The 17,450-nt window shown below is 40.7% G+C and overlaps 1 protein-coding gene across 1 annotated transcript; it reads left to right on the plus strand.

The window, feature by feature from the left end:
* Positions 1 to 6,749: 6,749 nt before the first annotated feature.
* On the plus strand, positions 6,750 to 7,565 carry MELLADRAFT_45448 (uncharacterized protein; the record flags this gene model as incomplete). Its single annotated transcript, XM_007416277.1, has 5 exons — positions 6,750 to 6,829; positions 6,893 to 6,997; positions 7,069 to 7,186; positions 7,272 to 7,401; positions 7,477 to 7,565. 5 exons carry the CDS (start codon positions 6,761 to 6,763, stop codon positions 7,484 to 7,486), a joined length of 432 nt encoding a protein of 143 aa, XP_007416339.1.
* Positions 7,566 to 17,450: the final 9,885 nt, after the last annotated feature.

Raw genomic sequence — 17,450 nt, forward strand, 5'->3', positions numbered from 1 at the left:
ACACTCGTAAGGCCAAGGTTCATGTGGTTAAAAGTCGAGGCCGTCCACGTGGGTCTGGTGCCTCGATTTCCTTAACTCGACCCCCTTGTAAGAAGTCAAGGAAAGGGAAAGGAAGAATTGAGGTAAGCTTGACCACTTGTCCCTCTCAGCTCCAATCACTGACCTTTATCTTTGAACAAATGTAGGCCACAGTTCCTAATGTGATCAATGTGGATCAAGAATCTGATATTGAGATTGTCCAGACTCCAGCTGTTTGACGTGCTCAACTCGCACATGTTGGCAACTGTTAGGTTACTACTTTCCCCCAACTCATGTCAAAGGCAAGGTAAGCCAATCTTTTCCTCTTCCTCATTCTCTTTTCTTTTACATTTTTTCTTTCATTTTTTCTGATTTGTTTTTCTCTTATTATGTGTGTAGAAAGGAGACAACCCTCAAAGCTTCAAGTGTCGAATGTGTAACGGTGTCTAAATTTGAGGTCACCGTAGTCACTATAACCTTTACGCCCATTGTGACAGGGCTAAAGGTTGAGCGGCGTGTCCACAAAGAGCACGTGCCATTGCAGCTGGCTTCAAGCTGCCTAAGACTTGGCATGAAGAACAAGCCGATAATGCTCAAGATGCGAACGAAGCCAATGGACAATCAACTCTCAATGTTTTTCTCTCCCAACCGACCTTCAATGTTGACTTATGCAACACAGTACCTGTCATCTGGATATTATGGCATGCCTTGCCATTCAACCGGTTTTATGATGCTCCTTTAAGAGCAGCATTCAAACTAGCTAATCAACGAGCGGATTTGAGGACCCCAACCTGGGCTGCTGGGATTGCTAAGGACCTCTATCTTAATCTTAGCTCCGCTGGGATAGATTTAGTTGCGGTGAGTTTCAATTTCATCCTATTTTTCTCTTATATTCCATTCCTTTTTGTTGCATTTATTTGTCATTCATATCTCTAACCTTTATGTAACTTTACTGACATCTGATCCTAATTCTGTTCATAGGGAAATGCTTGAAAGTTCTCTCTTGTCCACGATGTCTGGACTACGAATGGTAATAGATACACCTTCATTGGAGTATCGGCTAATTTCATCAATGACAATTGGACTTACCAATTGGTTCACCGGACTCTAAAAGTGGTGGCCTGGAATAAAATGGGATTCTTGCTTGCTTGACCAGTTGGTCGATTCTTGATTTCAAATGGCCTTCATTGCAAGATAAGTTTTTTTCTTTCTCATTATTATTATTATCAATTTTTCAATTAACTAATCTGAACTTTGAACCTTTACATGTTAGCTCAAACGACCGACTCGGGATCCAACAATAACACAATGGCCATTGATATGGAACAGATGTTTTCCAAATCCAAAATGAAGGTTGAATGGGATTCATCTAAGAATCACGTCCAATGCTATGCTCCCAAGCTCGGACTTGTGGTTAAGCATGGATTGAACTCAATCGGATTAGCCACAGGTCACATTAAACCAACGACTCCTCCCAACACAACCATCCCAATCCCCTCAATTGTCCTCAAAAAAGACATGACCAAAGTAGTTGGGTCTGATGATTCAGATGACAATATTTATGCTCCACCTTCATTGAATGCTTGTCACAACTCCACTTTGGATGTAGAAGATGGTCATGAGTACAATTACGTCCCTTCTAGTACGTGTGTTGTGGTTCAGGGAGCCGCCAAGGTAAGTTCTTTTTTATTATTGCATTCTTTTACATTTATCTCATTGATGCTGACTGATTGGTCAACCTCAACACCAGCTCAAAGATATTAATGCCCTCTTAACTTGAAGCAATGCCCGACGCGGAGAATTCGCAGCTCAAGCTGCTCAGATGGGTTATGAAGGTCCTGCACCTATTGCAGGATGGGGTGTGAGGTGGAACATTGACCTAGCAATGTTTTCGAATTGGTTTCAGCTCGTGATGTGAGTCCCTTGACTCTAATTTCTTTTTATCAATCTTTCTCATTATCTTTTTCATTTACATCAAAGGTTATCGATTCAATCCTCATCGCCGATTGCAAGACAAGGTATTATCAAGGTGCTATGATGTCAATGGAGGAATGGGATGCTGTTGAAGAGTTGTGCAAGGTCTTGAAAGTAAGTTTTCATCATCTGCCATTGAAACAATTCATAACTGAACTAACCTGATTTATCCATGGCCTTTTTCAGATATTCCACTTCTCCACCAAACGAATGGAGGGTGACTTCGCATCAGGATCTGTTGTCCTGGCTGAGTACTTGCGAGTTACTGAAGTCCTTCAGCGACTACGCAATGCCTCAAACTTCCCGAGCTTGATCAACATGATCAATACCATGCTGGTCAAGCTCGCTGTCTATCAAGACAAAGCCGCCTCGACGGACGTAATTTTACTGGCAACTGTTATGAATCTAAAGTATTGACTTAAGTTCTTTGATCTCCACTATCCCAAATACTCAGAGACGGAAAGGGAACTCATCAAAAGTAAACTTCAACATGTGTTGTCCAAATGGCCTGTCACACCTCCTTCAACCCCTCCTCCTGTTCCAGCCTCAAGTAGTACCTTTGATCACTTTGACATCTTCACATCCTCTGCTACCCATCAATCTTCTAATTCTATCCAATTGGCCGAGCTCAAGGTTTATTTGCAAGGAACCGTTCCAATTACTCCCAGGCAATCAGAGCTGACTTGGTGGCAGGTAAGATTTACATTCCTTCTCTTTCCAACTGAGTCCTTGTACCGATTGACTGATATGTCTCTATTAGGAAAATCTCAAACAATTCCTGGTTCTGGCAACCCTTGCCTGCGATTATCTCTCAATATCGGCTACCTCGTGCTGTGTCAAACGTACCTTCTAATCAGCAGCTGACATCGCCGTACCTGCACGTGGGGCTTTAAAACCCAAGACAATTTCACGTGCTGTAGGATGCAGGCAATGGCTGCAAGCTCATATTCCTGTTATCAGGCAATTTGCGGATGCAATTGCTTATGTTGCCTCCTTTTCAGCCAACATGAAGAAGAAGAAAAAGGATTTATGATATGGTACAGTTACTTATCAATGTTTCTTGATTGGCTTGTTTAATTTCTATTTTTTCTCGTCTTATCTCGTTTCTTTTTTATTTCTTTTCTGGTATGCTGTCCTATTGTGTCTCTGGTTATGTTTCCCTTCTTACACTCATTTAATATTTTTCTTACTCTCTGGTTGTGTGTCCAAACTTACACTTGTTTAACAATTTCTTATTTTTTTTATTTGTGGCTGGCAAGATACATGGTTGCCTATTTTTTTCCTTCTTGTATTTTGCTCTTTGTGTATATATTTCTTCAAATGTGCATATTAATATAAAAAAAATTGTGAATAGTATACCTGCCCGCTGTGAGGACCAGAAAAACTATGAAGCGGGGCGCGAGCGGGTCTGAGAGGCGCCGCGCTGCATATGGCATGTAGCGGGTCTTTTTTTAGAGCGGATCAAAAGCGATTGAGAGTGCAGCGGGTTTTTGACCCGTTACAAAAAAATTGGCAAATAGCGGATCGCAGCGGAGCGTTTCAGCTATTGTTTTGAGGTATTTCTTTGGAGCATTCAACATCACTGCATTTCCAGCCTCAATTACTAATGATTGCTGACTATCATCAAGAATCATTTGTATGGTGGGTGACAGCAAGAGCCACCTAATCAGGTCTTTTTTAAGAAGGATTCTCAAAGCCTCAAGAATCAAACACAGAAGATATTGGGTTTTCTTGTTGAGGGCTATCAGTATTAGAACACATCCTCAACGGCCTATATTTCAAATTTCCACAAAGTGCAATCATTTTTTCAATTCTTATAGCAGAAAGGCAGAGAATTATAACTTTTTGTTATTGTCATCACAAGATACATTGTCTGCGCTTTTTGGTTTTTGGTTTTTGGTTTTTGCTTTCTGTTTTGTGCCTCTTGTGGTCTCCCTGCATATACTGATTGATCCGAATGTTTCCAACCACATAATTTCCACATCCTGAAATTGTATTGTTACTTGTAGGCTGTATCTTTCTGAACAATTGGGCAGTATCTCTACCTACCTACTGTTGCAAAAGGGTATACATATACTATTCAAAATCATTTTACCATGAATGAATTGTTGAGATAGAATCAACACAGACATCTAGAAACCCACTACATACTAGAATATGCCTGTAAGCAACTTAACCTCAACCAGTCTAGATGTGTATATATAGAAAGAATCATTCATCATTCATCTATCTCCTTCTCTTCCCCATTTGAAATAAGATGGTGAGTCAAACTATCCCCTTTTATCGTTTTATCACTTTCATCCCTTTGTATCTTGGCTAACTAATCTGACCTCAATACATTGTCTCTAGTCTATGTCATCAGACCTTGGTGTCTAGTTGAACTCAGCTTCTTCACAGATTGCTTGGTTAATATATTGCGTCGGACCTAAACCAGGAGGTTGTTGTCTGCTGTTTGGATGAGCTCAGTCTTAGACCCCAACACAATTATATACAGGCAGGGCTAAATTTATGTTGGTCTAGCCTCACATGCATCACACAAAGATACCTTCCATCAAGATCATCTCGAGCATTGGGATTGATCGGAAATATGATATTCTGGTTTGTAATATGAGAATATGACCTAGTCTTTTCGAAATTTGCTCCATAGAGATGAAGGCCACGCCAATGCCCAGTCCATTAACGGCACTGCATATACATTGTCAAAATTAGACAGTGTATTATTCTTCTTGTTACCACCAGATTCTCGCACAGATCTGATACGTGTATACGGCGCGAGAGGATTGCAGTCATCACGAGCCGATGCTAAAGCTCTTATACTGAGATGCATGAAATATTATGGGCACTATCCACTAAACATCAACACAACAAAATACAGATAGAACAACGTCAAGATTGAAGCCTAGCAATTATTCCGAAAACACTCCAGGCTTGTGACTTCGGTCAATTGCCGCAATTTTGAACAACATTGATGCAACCGAGAGTATGACTTCCACAAGCTTTCTTGGCGTCAAAGTTCGCGGGTTGAAATTCAACTTTTTGTTTTCCTGAACAACTCAGGGCTCCCTGGTTGCAGCTCAACTTTCCGCTACTCGGGCAACTGAATCCTTGGAGGGTTGTAGGGATCTGCCCATTTGAACACAAGAGTCCAATGTTGGATCCAAACTTCGCTTGTATGCCTGAATGGAATCCAAGGAGTGACACGATAACAAAAGCCCACCTGATCAAAGAGGGAAGTAATGTGTAGAACGTGGAAGTTAGTCCGATGAAACCAATCTCTTTCCAGTGAGTACAGTTATGCATTCGATCTGAAGCTCAATGATGTAGGAATTCATGAAGATACTACTTACTGCATCGCGCTCGATTTAGGCACTAATGATATAGGAAACAGTTCGAAAACAGCGAGCCGCGCGTGAGTTAATCAGATATCAGAGATGAGACAGCCAATTTCCTGAATCGACTGCTGGAGACGAGTAGTAGTCACAATTATATTGAGCTAGATTTTATTTGTTCCTCTGGTGTGGAGATGTGGAGGAGAGTACCAAATGGGATCTGGATATGTTCTGTACGAGGCCTGAGGGAAATTTGACCTCAAGATGATGGGGCCTTTTATATTGGCAAAATTGAGGAATTTCTGGGATGAGCATAAGTGATTGAGGTTCTTCAGGCCTCGGTGCTCACGTTGGGACGAGAGCTATCAATTCGGTATCCGAGCGTCCTCCTTGTGGTGCTCGTGAACCGGAGCCGTCCAGTGAAGCTGGATGTGCAGTCACTGTGATACACAAAATTTTCTGCCAATGGGTTTCCACCGGTAGCAAGCAGCCGACCTGGTTTTGCAATGATCGAGATGATCACATCGCGACCGACCTTGGCTAGCCGAGGGGTTTCGAGCGGAGTTACAAAATTCGATCCTTTGAAGACCGTCTATGTACTCGACAAGGATACGAATTGATGTTTGATCAAGGCGTGTTGGAGAAACAGTAAGCGGGCAACATTTACTAACCATAAGTATTTTATATGACAAAGCCGTTGCTGAGGTGGAACTTGATTGATGTAGAGCGTGATGGATCCATTAGATGATTGAAGCAGCCAGTTGAGCTGAAGGCAAGCGAGAAAATGGAATTGACAGATACGCACATCAGAAGACAGGGACAGAATTACGTGAGCAGGCGAAGAAGGGCAAAGACCAGATTACATAGTTCGAGGCCCTTTCTTCACGACGTTTACAATCTTTGTCCGTTGTCAAGATGTTTTGAAAATACAGTTTGTTTAGTTGGCAGAACAAGCAGGGAAGATCTCTTGGTCTCCGTTCCATCTGCTCAGGCAATTTTGCTCGGTGAAAGTGATGTTTCCACTCATGCATCGCAAGCTGGTCAATCGCGGTCTAATAATCCACTCGTCGGATTGTCTCCACAAGCTGGGTTTCCTCACTGGTGGTACCTGAAGACGACTGTGCGAACTATTCATCAACGTCCAGAAAGTGCTTGGAAATTCTCATACTTGGATGCTAGAGCAACCATTCTCCAAAGTCGAAAAAGCTTTTCAGGGTGAAGTACAGTCTGCCTAATTGAAGATATTCATGAGAGTCAAATGGAAGGTATTGTGAGTGCGTCAAGGAAGCATAGGGGTGTCCTGGAGTGTGGTGTACGGGGGCAAGAGAGTCGGCCGGGTGTTAGGTTTGGTGTGAGACTGCGGCGCGGCACTACCTGACTGAACACCCGCAAAGTCGATTGACGCGGGCGACGCAACGTGAGACTATCAGCACCACAAGATGTCGACATCTCAAAGCGTCCAGACTTTCGGCAAGAAAAAAACCGCCACCGCCGTAGCATTCTGCAAGGTAACTCCACCCGTCTTCCGTTCAGGTGGCCTATTGCTGAAGAATCCCTTATCAAACTTGTAGGACGGCAAAGGCTTAATCCGAATCAATGGAGTTCCCATCTCTCTCGTCCAACCTGAGATTCTACGTTACAAGGTCTATGAACCTATTTTGATCGCTGGTGCCGATGTGTGTTCAATTTCGACTATCCGCCCATCTATTTGGTACTCTGACTCATCCTGACTGTCCCTCCACTCCAGGCCTTCTCCAAGCTTGATATCCGGGTCCGAGTAAGCGGTGGTGGTCACACTTCACAAGTCTATGCTATTCGACAGGCTCTTGCAAAAGCTGTTGTTGCATTTTACGCCAAATATTACGGTTCGTCCCATACAAGTTCATCATGCACACCGATATCTGGCTCGCAGCACCTGCTAATCTGTGGAGTAACACCATTCCCTTCCAGATGCCGCATCTGCTTTAGAACTTCGAAAGGTACTCATCCAGTATGACCGGACCCTCTTAGTTGCTGACCCCCGGAGGATGGAACCGAAGAAATTCGGTGGAAAAGGTGCCAGATCACGCTTCCAAAAATCGTCTGTTGCATTTTATTCTGTTACCACATCCGTCTTGGCTACCATCATTCACTGACATTCATCTCCTTATTATAGTTACCGTTGATCATTTTCTATCCCTCTGGTGGTGTCTGGGCTATCTGGTCATCTCCAACTATGCAATACATGGGGTTATGAAGTTCATGTACAATTCGTCATCAATCTAAGATATCATGCCAAACCGCCATAAGTCGTTATCAACACCATCATGTATTGCCCTCTGCGCCTCCCTTCAATTGCTATCCCGCCCCCCAATGCCTTGAAGTTTTGACACCGGCTCTCACGTTATCAACCTAATTTGCGATCGATATCCTGTGACATTGACGTCATTCAGCCGAATTCACTCAGTAACGCTCCACGCTATCACTTGACCAAGTGGATCCCAAAATGACACCGTGGTGATTTACTCATCGTTTTCGCAACTTCTTCAGCTGTGTCAAAACAGTATCCGAGAACCCTTAACGTTGGAATGAGTTATCTCGACTAGGGTGGAGCCAGCAGATCTCTATTCAAGCTACCAGACCCAACCAGCACTCCCCTTTGATCATCCCCTGAGGCCGGGTCAAGCGTTTGAGCTCACTAGGCTATTGCCCGCATTTCTAACCTAACAGTAGACTTGCGCCCAAGTCATACCAACCTGCTGAGCACCTGAACCCCACTTGAGTCGGTGTTGAGTCAGTGTTGACCTTTCAACACTGAGTCGGGTTGAGAATTCGAAGGGTGGTGACACCAGAAGCGTTGTGACAGGACCCAGGATTGCCCCTATGTAGGATCTGGATTCCTTTTGAGCTCCCTCGGAACTGCGGTCCTGCAAAAAAACTAAGAGCCTCCACCAAGGTCCAGGTGCAATTTTCACTAGCTTAACAACAAGCCCGCTGCCAGGTGATTTTTCTCGGCCTTGTCCGCCCCTGGTACAGGGGGCTGCACATTAAACGACAAACGGAGCGTGACTAATAGCCTCCTTTTGGTGGGCGTTTTTTCACTTCACTTTTTCACCACGAGTCACAAGTCCATTGGTTCCAAAAAAAGAGTCAGGTGAGCTCTAATGAGTTCTGAAGGAAATGGCCTCTTCAGAATCTTGACAGAGCTCATGATTGTGTCAATTCATTGAAGCTCCTTATTTTTGGATTTGAAATTTCAAACCCTGAGATTGTCATGTGTACCCTCAGAAAGGCTTGAGAGATGGTCAATTGACTCCCTGTAATGTCTTTGAACAAACTGGTTACAGTTGTTGCTTGTTTCCCAGCTGGATTCTTGTGAGCTGGCACATTTTGATTCTCTTTTTTTTCTAATAGAAGTTAAGTACAAGATGCTGAACTCGTACCAGCCAGTTTCAGAAATCAGATCAAAGCAATATTGAATGAGATAGGATGGATTGTATCCAAAAGTGACCCAAATTTCACTTTTTGGGGCTATTGGTCACGCCAGAGATGTTGTTTAATGTGCAAGTCCCTCGTGCCTTGGCTTTGGGTTACCGTGAGCTTTTGCACAATTGGACTTGGGTTAAATTAGCAATTTTTGCACTTTTGTAAATGTTTTCCAACTTGAGAGTGGATGGCTTCAGGATCAGCGCACCAGTTCATTTAAGCTTGAGCAAGTTACTTTGAGTTTGAGTGACAGACAATAGGCTGTCACATGTTGACCTGTGTAAACCCATGTCCTCCTGGAATGTCCCATTGAAAGTTTGTTCTGATGTCACTGTGGCACTGGCAACCAATAGTAGCATGAACTTGTAATAATGGTCTGCCTGCAAGTGTGCAGTCCAACTCCAACCTCACGTGCTATACCGTCCCCTCTTTCAACCTCATCCTCAGCCACTGAAGCCCATGCAAGCCAAATCTCTACTCTTCCAACCCAACAATTTCACTATCCGTAGGTCTCTGGCCTTGGGTAACTCAACGCTGATGCTTGTGTGGTGCCATCTTTACAAGATTGAAGAGCTTTACAAAATCTCAATATAGATGACTAGGGATACGGCAAAGAAAATACACAAGGATATATACACATGTATGCCCTATTCTAACACCTTTCGCAGATATTGGGTTCAGCAGTTTTTACTACAATTGCTCAAGATCCATAACTTTGAGCATTCATTTCATGTCACCAAGCTGATGCAAAGCATCCCAAATCTAGAGATGTGCAAGATAAAGCATTATTTGATTGGAAAAAGCCTGAAAATTTTTATGAGACCTCCTTGCATAGTAAGGAAATTTCAAGTTTAGAAATACAAGTTTCCATTTCTTTAAAGATATTCTTCTTGAGCTGACAAGCATGCAAGATCAGTAGATGATGTGCATCTACTTTGGTTTTCAGAGGTGTTGCCCATGACAAGTCTCAGCCAAACCATGTGAGGCTTGACAAGAAGAAACTGTTCTTGTAGTTGATTGGATTGTGCAACAGGTTTCAAAGCGATAATTAACTCTCATATGAGACGTAAAATGTGAAAAAGCATGAAAAACAAGCCCCATGTTGTTTGTTTTTGATGTCAAAAAAACGGGAAAATGTGCCTGGTCTCTAGTATTGATACAATAAATTTTCAGTAAATTTACTGTACATGTCTGTAAAGTACAAAATCACAGTATCTGTACATTGTGGTGAGCAGGATCTTTACTTGAGCAAAAAAATTATTATGCAGAAAATTGTGTTTTTTGGTCAAAGTCAAATTCTATGTCTTTGGTTTGAAGCTCAAAAATATGTACTTCTGAGCCAGAAACATAGTTTTTCCTGGTTGTGTGTAGTTGTGAAAACAGAAAAAAAACTATGTCTGGCAAAGTATACACAGCTTCGAGTACTGTAAGAGCATCCACAGCTGTGCCGTAAATTCGTACCGTACAGAGCCTTGCACAGATCAGTTAGGGCAGTGTTTGAGGTATAAAAAAACCTTCCACAACCGTAATTCCCTACAGTACGGTTAGTAGCATTATTTAGCATGATTTTCTCATATGCTATGAGCAAGTGAGAAAGACTGCAGTTTTCATCACTCAGGGATGATCAAGATTGATCAGAAATGATTGATCACCTTTCAACCTTTCAAAAAGTCATGATCACTCAACAGTCATTGTTCTCAAACCTCTTGGCTCTTTCAAGTGCACATCATCTTGGGAATGAACAGAATATCATCACCTTTAAAATAGCTACATCATTTTGTTTTCATGCCTTTTGAATAACACAATTGTGACAATTTCATTTGTTCTCAATCCTTTTTTTGAATTCCTTGTGATTGGTAACTCGTTATTAACAAAAGGGAATGGGATAATCGGACTTGTCATGTAACGGTACTGACCTATTCGGGTTCTGGTGGTTACTTTCGTTTGACAGCAATGAGGTCATTGTTTACCACCAGCTGTTTACCGTTCCATCAACCTATTATCCCATTGCGTTTACTTTTGTCGATAACAGTTCTCTTTTAAACCTTTCTTCGTTATAATTTTAGCGGTAAAGCATATCTAAGAAAAAGAACCCATACAATTCGTTCTCTAAAAGATTCTTTTTCTCTACAAAGAAGAAAGTTATTAATTTCTCTAGTCAAGAGTCATCACTTTCTCTAATTGAGACCTGTTTACCAGTCAAATGAGTGATGCAGCCTCCTTCGATTTCAACAATGCTAGGGAAGTGCAAGAGAAGTTGGAAGCCCTTACCAATGCATATATTAATGCAAACGGCTCCGTTAACAAAACAATGCGTTGGGTTCGATCTGAATATTCAAAGATTGTTCCCTACAAAGCAAGGAATTGGTACCAACAATGGTCAAAATTCGCTTCAGATCTTATCAAACTGGACGAGAATGAAACTCGGCCCATCCACCAAAACGAGGGACCTGTTCCTACAGGCCCGGTTGCTTCAGAAGAAGACCCAGTATTTGTCTTTGATCTGTCTTCAAACCCCACATTTCCACCAGATGACCTTCAAAGTAACCGCTCCAGAAGATCAAAATCTCCAACGCCAGATGTTAACAAAGATGGAGATCAGGTCCCGATCATGTCTCAGAAACAAATCGACGACACCCAAAAAGTTAGAAACTTATTGGATCTCCAAGTCCATCCATCTTCTTCTAAAAAAGGGAAAGGAACGAGATCAAAAGAGGATAGTGAAGCCGACTCAGACATATCAGATTCTGACGATAAACTGGATAAGCAGCAAAAGAAGTGGGACTTCTTTCCTAGAACTACAGAAGGTCCCCAGTCTAAAGAGCATTACACTCCGAGTGCGAAGAGATTTGCTGCAGCACCAGACGGCTACATCTCTAGTTTATCAGCGGCAGTCAAGAGTTTCAACAATTCTGTCAAACCACCGGATTTTCCTGACAATCTATCAAAAGAGTTGTTACAAGGAAAATACATCGATCTTTGACGTATCAAAGGGGAATATTTACAATCGAAGAAAGGCATGGCCGCAGCTCTCATGGTCGCGGGAGGTGATAGGAAGCTTGAACTTCAGAACAAAATGCAGTCTCGAGAACTTAACGACATTCAGGAGTGGTTCTATTACTTTGATATTCTTCAAAAAACGTACCAGGAAGCCTTTCCCAGTTGCTATAAAGATTTTGTATTATATTCGGAGTTCATTAAAGATCAACATATGTCAGACGGCAGTCCAGCAAATTGGATTTGCGTGGCGAATTTCGATGCAGCACTTAGAGGAAAGTTTGCGTCGAATAAAGACATATCTTTTGCAGACTGGGCACACCCAAAGCTTTCGACACTCAAGACGAGATACATGGAAGGAGCTTATCGTAGTTCAGTTCCGATGGCTTCGACGAGCGGTTCTCAACAAGTGTATAATTGACCATTCAATTCTCAAATCAACAATAGACGACGGGCTACGACAATGCCACAAGCTCCTATTAGGAAGTCTCTTAATTCTCCTGCATTTTTTGATGTTGAGCATAAGCATAAAGGAAAATTTGCAATTGAGGATCCGGGGGATTCTAAAGAGTTTGAGCAGTTTTGCTATGAGTGGAACTTGTATGAAACTTGCAAGTACGGCGCAAAATGTCGTCGACTCCACAGATGTAACGTCAAAGGATGTAAACATGTCTAATAATATTTTATCAAATGACAGAAATTTTGCTACAGGGTCGACTTCTTCAGCATTGATCTCTGTAAACAGTGATATTAGATCGGAAGTGGATCCGGATCAAAAATTTCTGCGCGGTTATATTTGGGATGGGGTAATCCGATGGGTTTTCTCAGGCAATCAAATCGAGTTTATATGCAAGACCTTTTCCAGACGCTCCTTCTTTGGAAGAGGACAAAGACGCTGCCTACATTCTGAATCAATACCATCACCTATTCAAGATAAAAACACCTATCAATGTTGATAAAATGGAAACACTTTTGGTTAACCATCCGAATCAATTGTTTGTTAAGTCCGTGCTTAAAGGGTTGAGAGTTGGTTTTTGGCCAAGTTCAGCTCTTCCTTCATCAGATATCATTGAAGGACCAAATCATATAAAGAACGACGAGCATCAAATCATTCTCGAACAACAATGCCAAGAAGAGATAGATAAAGGAAGGTTCTCAGAAGAGTTTTCTACGTTACTTCTTGGAATGAAAGTTATTCCCCTTTTAATGGTATCCAACAAAAGATTCTTTAAAAATGCGCGTCTGTTCTAACATGAGTTCAGGTCGACCATCCCCAAACGATATTATTGACAAAAACAACATTGAAGTCAATTACGATTCACTAAAATCCTTCATCCCCTTTTTAATTGATATGAAGAGGGAGTTTGGAGATGTAGTGTTATTTAAATCCGACATTGAGAACGCATTCAGAACGATTCCTCTTCACAAGCAGTATCAAATTTGTCAAATATATCAGATCAAAAAGAAATTCAGAGCTGATGACATGTTAACTTTTGGTTCTTCAGCGTCCCCTCACATTTGGTGTGGGGTGTTTTCATTAGTACTATGGATAGCAGAATTTGTATTCGATATTAAGTATATGAATAATATGATGGATGATGTCTGGGGGGTTTGTTCAGCAAAGCATCTAGTGAATTTCAAGAATCATCGTATCCCGACTCCTCAAGCAAAGCTTCTCAATTTATTCGACATTTTAGGTTTTCCATGGGTATGGAAAAAACAACTTCATGGCCCGGTTATTGAAATCATAGGTCATGTGGTAGATTCTGAAAAAATGATTTTCTTTTTACATCCGGATAAGAAAGTAAAATTGGTCAAGACTGTTGAAGATTTTGTTTTACAACCAAGTCATTCTCTGAAAGAATGACAGGAATTGTTAGGTCATGCGTCATGGGCTTGCACATCAATGCCCTGGGGAAGATTCGCCTTACAAAGTTCATATGAAAAAATTGCTGGGAAAACGGAACGGTTTCTTCATATTCATCTTAATAAAGAGATTCAAAAGGATTTAAGGTGGTTAACAAATTTTTTCAGAGACTCCGATGCAATTAAGGTCCTCGAAACATCTTGCTGGGGTTTAGTAGACGCGGATTCAGTTTTTTATACAGATGCTTGCATGACAGGTATTGGCATCTGGGAACCAGGAACTGCTTTAGGTCTGTATTATATTTTACCTCCACCAGAGCGAAACATGTTCTGGGCAGAGCTGTTAGGTGTAATTTCGGCGATTGACGTTGGCATCAATAAAGGTTCGAAACGGATCTTTGTGCATTCGGACAACAAATTGGTCGTTGATCTCTTCAGTTCCCACTGTCCTAATCGGATAGTTCGTCCTCTTTTTTGTTATAGCATCATTCGCTTATTAGAGGCCAGGGCAGACGTGCGCGTCATGCATGTCTCAGCTGAAAACAATTCATCTGCTGATAAATTATCTCGACAAAAAGTTCTATTAACAGAACGCTCTTATGATATTCTTTGTCAAGAGATCGGTGCAGCGTCTATTTCGTATTTAAAAATTAATTCATTGTTAGCGTCAGGAGGTTTTGAAGCGAATTTGTCAATTTTGAATTCCAACATCCAACCATGGGTAGATCTTCAATGAAGAAGTCTGCTATTAAACACATTACATTATCAGATTTACGAAAATTAGCAGATGAAGATCGGCGTTCTACAGTTTCAAAACCCACCCTCATCAAATACAAATCCGGTTTTCGAAGCTTTGCGAATTTTTGTCTTTTATTTAAACAACCTTTTATTCCCAACATTAGAAACTTATGTGACTTTGCATCTTTCGCTAGTCGTTCTATTTCACCGAGATCTGTCCGAGCCTATTTAGTAGGCATCCGCCATATATTTAAATTAAATTTTCCTTCGGTTGTTTGTCAAACTCATCATCAGGATGTGAAAGATACTATGAAGTCTTGTATGAAGGCTTGGTCAAAACCGGTTAAAAGAAAAAATCCACTAACCTTACAACAAATTGAAACAGTCGTAGCTAATTCTTCAAATTCTCATGATGATAAACTGTTTTTAGCCATGTTGGGCATAGGATTCGGAGGTTTACATCGTCTTGGAGAATTGACGATCCCAGATTCAAAATTCTTATTTGATGAGAAGAAGATTATCTTACGAGCGACTCTTCAATTTTCTTCATGCAAAAAATTCATCCAATATCATCTCCCTTATTCAAAATGTGATTCGACGTTCGTGGGAGCTCCTATCAGCATTCAATCATTCGAAAACACAACTGCTTGTCCGGTTACCCTTCTCAAATCTTATTTGCGATCAAGAGATATTCTTTTTATGGCGACGGCAGATCTTTTCATTACATCTTCCGGAATCCCTCCTTCTTGATCATGGTTTCTTTCCAGATTTCATAAATATTTTGACAAGTCATTTTCGGGTCACTCTTTACGATCAGGAGGTGCAACTGCTTTGGCTCAAGCTGGAGCTACCATGGATTATATTAAGAGTGCATGCAGGTGGTCATCAGAGGCTTTTCTGATTTACGTTCGTGGACATGTTGCTCTTCGTTTACCGGAAAATCAAAACCACGTGATTGGGCATGTGTCGCACGTAGGGGCTAATGTTACATTCATTTAATTGTGAGTCCTTGATTATAATTATTATAATCAAAGGTTATTTCTTTATTTATACTTCATGCTATAAGCATGATAGTTTGGTAATTAATGCCGTTCAGTGTTATTATATCACTGTATTTGATTTTTGGGCAGTACTAATTATTATGTTTCTTCCTCTCCTACTTCACCACTCTTTGAATACCCGGATTATAGGCGGGTCGGAGAGGGTGTTTGTTTTGGTTTGGAGAAATTTATCATCCCTAGGCTATTAGCTTGGGGATTTCGCCCAAAAATGTTACGCTTGTTAAGAAGCATTTTACCTTACGTTCTTTCGTAAGTTTTCTTATCCCCGTTTCCAAAAAAAAGATCAAAGTCTTGCCAAAAGACTGTTCACTCTGTCCCAATTTCCGTTGGCTTTGAATTGATAATGATACAATGCGAATTGTGATTGAAAGGATGCGGTTGAACAAGAAGACGTGATTGTGCAATGAAACAATTGAATCTAATGTTTATCCCAATTGCAATTGAAAGTGTAGTTGTAGGAAATTTGGCACAGTGGTTTTGAAATCATGGGAAAAGCAAGGTACGGAAGGATTTGGGGTGCAAGCCAAAATAGACCATATTTGGCCTATTTTGGCTCACACATAGAGAAATACCTAAGCAAAGTAAGTGTTTGAGGTAGACGGCTGTGCATGAAACTACCTCAAATATCTGCACGTTGTAGTATTGCTCAACAAGAGCTTTACAACACCTAAGAAGGGATAATCTACTACGTGTAATATAGTAGAAGTTGCCTAAAGACTGCCTTCTTCAAAGAAACCAGCACAAGGGCACTTGCTGACCACTTTGTGATTACAGGGAAAAAGATAAAGGCACCAGAGAAATAAAGCAATACTGTTGTGTAGTATTATTCCCAGTTTTTTTAAGCGCAAAAAGTCCACACACTATGTTATTACTAGCAATACTGTTGTTAAGTATTATTCCCAATTTGACTTATAGTCTTTAACACACGTAAATAAATTTCTCCTTGCTTTGAAGGGGCGGATTTAAGTGGTCTTAGTACAAATATAGTAATTAAATGATGATTTATAACACTACAACAAAGGTATAAGATGCAGAAAAGGGAACAACAATCCCAAAATCATCAAAGAGTATATATATCCACATGTAACAACCTCTACAACAGTCAACAGCCTCAAAAACCAGTCAAATCCGCCTAAAGAACCCTAAAAAACATGCAATGACACAATGTAATGATCTTGTTACTAATGTATGATGTAATTTTCACAGCCAAAAGTGATCAATGACACAATGATGTAATGTACAGCACTTCTTAAGATGAATACAGATGATTTTTTCCTTGTAAACTAGCTGAAAACCAATTTTTGAGATTACAAATTTTTTCAGAAGTGATCCAATTTTGATCTACTATAGTGCATCTTGTAGCCCTCGTGATCCTGATCATTTATGACACCCATATGACCTATTTCTGATGAGTGATGAGTAAGATATTGAGTTGTGAAGTTAAGGTTTTTGGTGTTACATGTTGACTTGTGACTGTAAATTTGAGATTCACACCAATTTCTTATTTGCCTTATAGCTTTTTACATACACCTCCGTTACTAATGATTTAAAGTTTTTACATTATGTAATCCACTCTTCTGCGTTGAATGAGCTATCTACCAACTTAATCTGACGTCATTTGACATATGTAATTAGCTGAAACCTTCATTTTCCACGAAATTCACCCATTTTCTTCACTTTTCACAGCTACTACTCTCTTTTTCTTGCTCATGTAATATGACAGCATCTTCTGTAACCTTAAAAATCCCGGAAAATCCTCTTGGCAACCTTAATTTCCACTACTACCACCATTACATATGTAAACTACACGCATAACCCTTGTTTACCAACTTCAAAAAAGTACCTTTCTGCTAATAACTTCTGTTTTCCCTTATCAACCTTGAAGATTAAAACTGTTACTGTATAATAAAATGTTTTTCTTTTATATTCTAACCTTATAAAACCCATAACCTAATTATAAATAAGCTAAAAACCATTTTCCAACTTTTACACCTATATTTTC

Source organism: Melampsora larici-populina (assembly GCF_000204055.1).
Source record: "Melampsora larici-populina 98AG31 unplaced genomic scaffold MELLAscaffold_59, whole genome shotgun sequence".
In the NCBI taxonomy this organism is placed as follows: domain Eukaryota; kingdom Fungi; phylum Basidiomycota; class Pucciniomycetes; order Pucciniales; family Melampsoraceae; genus Melampsora; species Melampsora laricis-populina.